The 7,767-nt window shown below is 41.3% G+C and overlaps 1 protein-coding gene across 8 annotated transcripts in view; it reads right to left on the bottom strand.

Moving 5' to 3' along the window:
* Nucleotides 1-376: 376 nt before the first annotated feature.
* Nucleotides 377-7,767, bottom strand: part of DLG2 (discs large MAGUK scaffold protein 2) — a gene marked incomplete at both ends in the record, with an annotated part of 916,132 nt that continues 908,741 nt past the window's right edge. For all 8 annotated transcript variants that reach the window (XM_084264083.1, XM_084264085.1, XM_084264086.1 and 5 more), the window contains 3 exons: nucleotides 377-483; nucleotides 1,264-1,355; nucleotides 7,003-7,112. In XM_084264083.1, coding sequence (XP_084120209.1) covers nucleotides 377-483; nucleotides 1,264-1,355; nucleotides 7,003-7,112 — 309 coding nt within the window. The remainder of the gene's footprint in view (nucleotides 484-1,263; nucleotides 1,356-7,002; nucleotides 7,113-7,767) is intronic.

The following is a 7,767-nucleotide window of genomic DNA, read 5'->3' as shown; positions in this document are numbered from 1 at the left end:
GGTTCAAGAGCTGGGAACTTCTCTTTAAAGCAATCAACACACTGAGCTCAGCCATCAAAATTGATCAAAATGTCCGCATGGGCACAGGAGGTGGCTAGCTCCCCTTGACAGAGGGTCTCCATGTCAACAGTTTATACCTACAACTGGTGCTCTGAGCACACAACAGATTTGCTTTATATGGTAGAAGTCTTTTTGTTCCTACCCTTTGACCCATCAGTGTCCTTCATGGCTTCAAACACTTTGTGTTGTACATTCATCAAAATTCACATTGACTGCAAAGAACATAAATGCAACAAAAACAGGAAAGCCTCCAAATAGTATATTATAGTTTTCTTCTAAATATTCTCCCGTCGTAATCAGAGGTGCAGTGGCTAATTTATAATTTTTCCTTTGAAGGAATCCAGATGAAAGGCCCAGATTGTTCTTCAATTACAAGTTTGCATTGATTATATATATCTTCTAAGCTATCTCCTTGGACAATAGCTGTATAAGAAAACATCAATATTTCTTTTAATTGACATATTCTACAGCAACCTGCGTCAGCAGATTTTCAGTGTGCTCACAGATACTGATGAAATGAGAAGGAATACTGGCACACCATGATGTTGATTATGGAAAAGTTACAGTAAAGTCACTCGACTGCAAAAGTTACTAGATCAGGCTCAAGTTGATAGAAGATAAAGTAACTGCAGCACAAAGCACAGTGTCTATACTCTTAAATTCCTTGTCCCCACCACAGAAATTTGGAACTGCAGTTCAGATTCTGTGCACTGTCAGCATGTGGAGGGACAATGGGGGGGCTTGTGAGTGTTATCCACAAATACTAGTCCCCTGAGTAGGCATCTGCCCAAACCTGCGCAAAGGAAATGCTGGGAACCAGAGCAGGATGCAAATACTGCTCTTTTTCAGATTAGGAAGAAGATGCCCTTCTCTTTCCCTCCCATGATCCATAGCCTCATCTCCTGTCGAGCTAGTGAGGAGTTTTTTGTTGTGCAACATTTGTACTGACTTCATTAAAAGCAGTTTGGGGTGAGTGAGGGAATCCACTTATTGCATAGCTGTTCCTTCAGGGCATCAAATTTGTGAGGAACTGAATGACTCAACTGCTCTTGAATTTCAGGGAAACAGTAGTCTCACGCCAGGTGTCTTTACTGTGGGCATACTATACTGATGCACACTCTAGCCAGAGACAGAGCTGATCCAGTTGTTTTGCAATGGAATACTATATCTTGGGAAGAAGAAAATAAAATGAAAAAACCATACCTGTAAAATATTCTCCAAATTCTTGTTCTAGTTTAATTGCTCGATCGTAGGTTTTCTTCGCTTGCTCCTCTGTAAGACGTTTATTCATTTCCCTAGAAACACAGAAGTCATCAAAGAGTTTAGATTCTTACTACAACAGCTTCCTAACAGGTATGTGACACCGAATCACAGATGGATTTCAATCAGTACAAGAATCAGTGAAATTCTTCCATCAGTTCATAGGCAGATTCAGCATTTTAAATTTAATTTCATTCTTTTGTAGTATAAACCTAAATTTCCAGACTGTTTTTTATTTTTCCACAAGGATTTTATTTTGGGTTTACTACTCTACATTCCCAAACAAACCATGAGGCCCAAACTGCTAACTGAGGTGCACGTGTGGCATCAAGAACCTGTGGGTATGTTTGGGAGCCAGGAGGTCTCAAGGTCTGAGCACTCAGAGCACTCCTGTTTCCAGAGCTGAAGCTGCTTCAGGAATATTATCTGACAGGAATGCAGTTGGCTGTCTCAGCTGAGTAAGGCTGCCTAAACTACTGAAATGGAAGCTGGGTTTTGATGGAAGTTGGGGCTGTGGAAGTGAAATCATGATTAAAGGCAGAACTCAGCACACTGAGACTCCTGACCCTGTAGAAGGGATCCCAGAGTCATTGTAAACCCTGTAGACAAACCCCACAAGGACCCGGGATGTCTTCTAGGGACACTTCTTGGTTCGGGTGTAGGCTTGAGTTCCAGATATCATGAGAAATAAAACTGACTCTTTCCAGCAGGAAGAGTTGAGTTATTTCTTTATGTTCTCTGTTCCAGTCCTTTCTGATTAACTAAAGAGGTTCCCAGCCAAGTGTGTCTTGTAGAATTCTAAATTGTCAAGGCTACTAATAAATCTAAAACCAGACAGTGTCAGTAACATTCTGTTGTTAGCAATGTTTTGTTATTTGATGGAGCATTCCTAGTTCAACAGAGGCATTATTTAATAACTTTAAGAAATGAGTTATCCTGCCCATGCACGCTTGATTTTAATACTCCTGTATGCTTGCAAAGAAGCAACCTCATACTCATTCACTGCCTTACACATACACGCCTGCAGATAGCCAAATTAATTGACAATAATAAATAGAGTTTGCTTGGTTTAGCATTTTTTCACAGCATGGACTCATTTTTCTTAAAACACAATGGAATTTTTCTGAGGCAACTGGGAAAGCAAAAGAAGGGAACATCTTGTGTTCTACATAAATCTGATTTAATGCCTTGCACTGAACCACATGATTATGTGGTAATGGACTGTATACAGTGTGACATGGGAGATGCATGTGGGAAATTATGTGCATGATGGTGCATTAAAAAGTGATCTATGAAGTGCACAACAGTATGGACTTGCTACAGCTAAGTCCTACCTGGCTTCCAACAAACACCCTGTAAGGTGTCCAGGATGCAAAGGGGTATTTCCAGAAATGACTTAGTCCTTTCTATCTATATAACTAGCTATATAGCTGGTAACACTGCTTAGGAAAATCTTGTTGGAAGTACCAATGTAATGCAGAAAGTAGGATTATATAATAAAGGATAAGAAAGATTTCTTAAAAAATTTATGACAGTTATTTGTGGGTTGTATAAATAGGTTTAATATATGCCAATCTGTGCCAGGCTGCTAAATTCATAATACTACTAATGCTATTTATTGGGAAGAGTGCTATTTAATTGAGTTCAGGTGGGCTTCTTATCAGCTACGCCTACTTCAACATTTCTTTAGGTGGCTGAACCAAAAGTCTGTCTTGAAGTGGGACATACAACTGCAAATCCTTATGCAAACTTAGCATTTTCATCTTAAAGGCACTCAGGTAATACTCAAGTTCTAACAACGTCCTCCTCCTTCCAGATCTGTTTCTGGTAAATGTTGGGGAATTGTTCCTGAAGACCTTTGACTAGCAGAGCAGAAAATACAAGTAAGAATCTAACCAAACATTTAAAAAAATATTTTGAAATAAGTAGGAATTTGTGTTACATTTTCAGATTGCCAGGGGTATAAAACTGTGCTAGTTGTATTCATGCCTCTGCCCATCCCCTGCCTTCAGGAGAGAGGATGGAGAATGGGAAGGACCATAATGTCTATTTTTTATGATGAATTAAAAGTCCTGTCAAACCATAGTCCCTTCTTACTTTTTATTTTCTAGCCAGAGACCTGCACAGATGGTGAATTCAAAATGCCTGCAAAAAGCTGTCTCTCCTGGCACGTTTTCCAGGCTTTTCATCCTCTCTCAGTGAAGAGCTCACCCAGGCAAGCTCTTTGTACTTCCAGCTCTCATCCCCATGACCCCACCACCATTCTCCTCCTTCTAGAGAGAGGCTGATTGAGAGGTACCAACAGAAATGGCTCTGGGATGAAATCTTCCAGGTAAAGGCATGTGGAGGTAGGGAAGGTAGAGGAAGGAAAAAGGAAGGGAAGAGATGGGAGGCAAAGGGAAGGGAAGGGAAGAGGGAGAGGGGGTAGAGGGAAGGAAGGAAGGAAGGAAGGAAGGAAGGAAGGAAGGAAGGAAGGAAGGAAGGAAGGAAGGAAGGAAGGAAGGAAGGAAGGAAGGACTTCAACTTTCAGTGCTAATTTTGCTGCAAGTTAAACCTTTTGACTTTGTTTCTTTGCATCTGATTAGCAATCTTTTGTCTTTTATGGTATTAATTTATTATTACACTTTCAACTAATTTGTATGAACAGCAGTAATAGTTATGGCAGCTAAACTGATAAATTTTGTGCTGTAGTAGTTACATACATAAAAAGACTGAGTGAACGAGTGACACTGTCATAAAAATGCCCCCTTTCTGTTCCCACAGAGCACTGGTTTACCATAGACTTCTCCATATTTAAAAAAACATCACTGGAAAGGTGTTATGTCTGCTCATCTATGCAGACCCTACAAATCACTACAGTTATGTCAGAGCATCTATTTGTTTACCACACCTGAGTGATTTAGCTTTATTACTAAAGAAAATAAATGATTTTCAGAAGCAAGGGGCTCAGAATGATGTCATTGTTCTCAAGACAATTCTGTACAAAGAATTATACTGCTTGTGTTAAAAGAGATTGAATTGCTGTTAGAAACTAATTTTGGGAACTGTTTGATCACAGAATATTAGGAGTTGGAAGGGACCTCGAAAGATCATCTAGTCCAACCCCCCTGCCAGAGGAGGATCACCTAGACCAAATCACACAGGATAAGATAAAAGATTAATTAGATAAATATATTAATTAGATAAAAAGATTACTTGTGGAGAACAGGCTGCATGGGATAAACTATTGTGTTTACATAATTTATTTCTATAAGCCATATTACTGCAAAAAATCCTACACTAGTCCTGATATATAAGAACTTTTGCTGTCCCACAAAAGTTTGGATTTCTAATTAAGGGTGCCTTCCACCAGGTATCTGCAGAACAAAGAATTCAAAGTCATATTATGTATTTCACACTGCTTCTCCAACCACACCACCACGACTGAGGCAGTTTTCGATTTGCAGAGTGAAGACTAGGGTGCTTTTGATTTGTATCAGTAAGGAAAATTCTGCTAACTCTGCAGAACTTGTTTTGTGCTAAACGAAATATTAGCATTGCTTTGATTTAAGAACAGGATGATTGTCATAATATTTTGCATCTTCATAATGCTTTTCAGTCAATCCGTTTGGGGATTTGCTGCTCTTACATCAAATCAATGAAGCCTTTGTGGTATTGCCACATTTCTGGTTCGGCCTAATGTGTTTTTCAGGGTAAGGGACACTTTTATTTACTTCTTCAAATCCAATGTCAGCATTAAACAAACAATGGAAATAGTTTATGGATGGGAAAATGATAGGTTAAGATCTATCTTAAGACACTCGATGCAGAAGCTAGGCTATGAAACCACCCCTCCCCTTCTATGCAGCAACATAATCAGAATATAACTGAATTGTAGGGCCTGAAGAAGTGTCAAGAAGCCATCCAACCCAAAATGGCTTTGATCATGGTGGGGCTGTGCAAGTACCAGATGCTGGGCATCCTACCCTCCAATGTGACAGCAACCTTACCACCAAAAGGCAGTGCCAGGGAGGATGCCCGTTCATGGGATGGGGCATGTTGGCATTCTCCAGCTCTGTCACCCAATGGCTGTGGGCCATACCTATAGCATCACCTGGCATTCACATTTCCCTTTGGTGAGGGAAAGGCAGAGTTCAAAATTTCCACCCTCTGACAGCAAATGAAGCTGATAACTCTATGCATTACCATAAGTGTACATAGAAAACAATTGTTCACAATGTATTTTGTCCTGAGCTTTAACCAGTATGAAGATCACTTGTGTATTTCCTCTCCTTAACACTAGGTTACTCCTGTTCTTTCTCCACTTCCAGGGGGAGAATGCAGAACCAGACCAGCACTCCAGCTGTAGGCTCATCCATAGGCAGTAAAACAACATAACTATCTGTTGTGTCCTGACTCAACACTGATGTTAATACAGCCCACAGTGGCAGTTTCCTTTTTTGCAACCACATTATCCATCCATTCATATTTCTGTGATCCATCCCAGCCACCAGATGCTTTTCTGCAGTGCTATAGTTTAATTACTCCCTGCTTGTACTTGTGCATTTGATTTTCTTGCCTTTGTCTGTGCTGAATTTCATCTCAATAATTTTACATTGAATTTTACACATCCTCCAAAGTGCTTGCCACCTCACTCAGCCTTGAAATATTCACAAACTTTACAAAAGCATCGCTGAATTCATCATTCCTGTAATTAATGAAAATAAGAAGTAGCCCCAAATAGGGACACAGGTCAGAAAACACACTTGCGGTAAGAGAGATGTTCTAGTCTCCTCATCACAGAATCAAAGAATCATAGAATGGTCTGGGTTGGAAGGGACCCCAAGGATCACAGAGTTCCAACCCCCCTGCCACAGCCAGGGCCACCAGCCTCCAGGCCTGGATGTACACAAGGTTGCCCAGGGCCCCATCCAACCTGACCCTGAACACCTCCAGGAATGGGGAATCCACTACCTCTCTGGACAGGCTGTTCCAGCACCTCACCACTCTCTCTGTAAAGAACTTCCCTCTAATATCTAATCTAAACCTTCCCTCCTTCAGCTCCAAGCCATTCCCCCTTGTTTTGCTATTATCTACCTTTTTAACAAGTTGATTCCCTTCCTGTTTCTCTGCTCCCTTCAGGTACTGGAAGACTGCAATGAGGTTCCCCCAGTGTTCTCTTCTCTAGGCTGATCAAACCCAGATCCCTCAGCTTCTCTTTGTAGGAGAGGTGCTCCAGCCCTCTAATCATCTTGGTCGCCCTCCTCTGAACCCTATCCAACAGTTCTATATCTTTCTTGTATTGGGGTCCTCAGATCTGGACACAGTACTTCACCTGGGGACTTCTGAGCTGCATCATCTTCTCTTGAGGTCCCTTCCAACCCCTATGATTCTGTGATTCTGTGATCTTCATAGCCTTTTTTTGTACCCTCTCCAGTAGCTCCCCGTTCTTCCTGAACTGGGGAGCCCAGAGTCCTTTGTGGTCCAGCACTTAAGCCCACATGTCTCAGTGTGAAAAGTTCAAAGGCAGCTTGAGCACTGGGATACAGTGGATGGCAAGCAGGGAGAGCAAGTCTCCACTGCTCCCAATTCCTCCTGTCATTAATGATTTTAGAGGTTAGGCAAAGTGTAGACTCAAGACCTGTGTTGTGCCACTTGAGACTGTACCCTGAGAATAAAATGCTTGAAGGAGTTTATACTTACATCAGAGGCTCCCAGGATTTAGGCTTAATGAAGATAGCGATGGGATAGAGTTGTGCAACTTGTAGTCGTTTGATAGCATTTCCTGACACATCGAGTATACAGTGCTTGCCCTGTTGGAAACAGATTGAGGAGGTGTTTATTTTTGCAGAGTTTGCTGCAGATCAGCCAAAAGACAGGATGCAATTCTGCACTGCCGTGCCCTGGAATGGGGCTATTACTGGCACACCAGGGAAGAGGGCATGTGCTCTGCTCTCTGCGCTCTTTCCCTTGCCTTTGTGCTAGTATACAATATACACTGGAGATGTGAGAACAAACTTATTTTTACTGGGATGATCTTTGTTGGGGGTGAGAGGATTTTCTTCAGAGATGAGAAAAATCAGTTCATAAAAAATAATAGGATGTCTACATTCTTACTGGTTGATTCAGTTCTTGTTTCTGTCAAAGACTCCCTGTGTCACCTGAGGCAAGTCATTTAATCTTTCTGTGCTTCGTTCTTTCACCTCTGCGAAAATGGGAGATGTTTATTTACCTGTCTTACAAAAGGAAGAGGGAAGGCTGTTTTGGGGGCTACTTGAGGCCCTGTGTTAGATCCCTGCATCAATAACACTACATCCAGGTACAGAAAGTGTCAAGGAGTTTGTCACTCAGAGACTCCTTGTGGAGCTGTTGTGAAGCCTATAAATTTTAGGATGATGTTTTGCAGATATTTCATATTATTGGCATAATAATCTTGTCTGAGATACAATGTAGAAACAATAGAGATGC

Source organism: Gallinula chloropus (assembly GCF_964237585.1).
Source record: "Gallinula chloropus genome assembly, chromosome: 1".
Taxonomy (NCBI): Eukaryota; Metazoa; Chordata; class Aves; order Gruiformes; family Rallidae; genus Gallinula; species Gallinula chloropus.
This window is presented reverse-complemented; position numbering and strand designations above follow the sequence as displayed.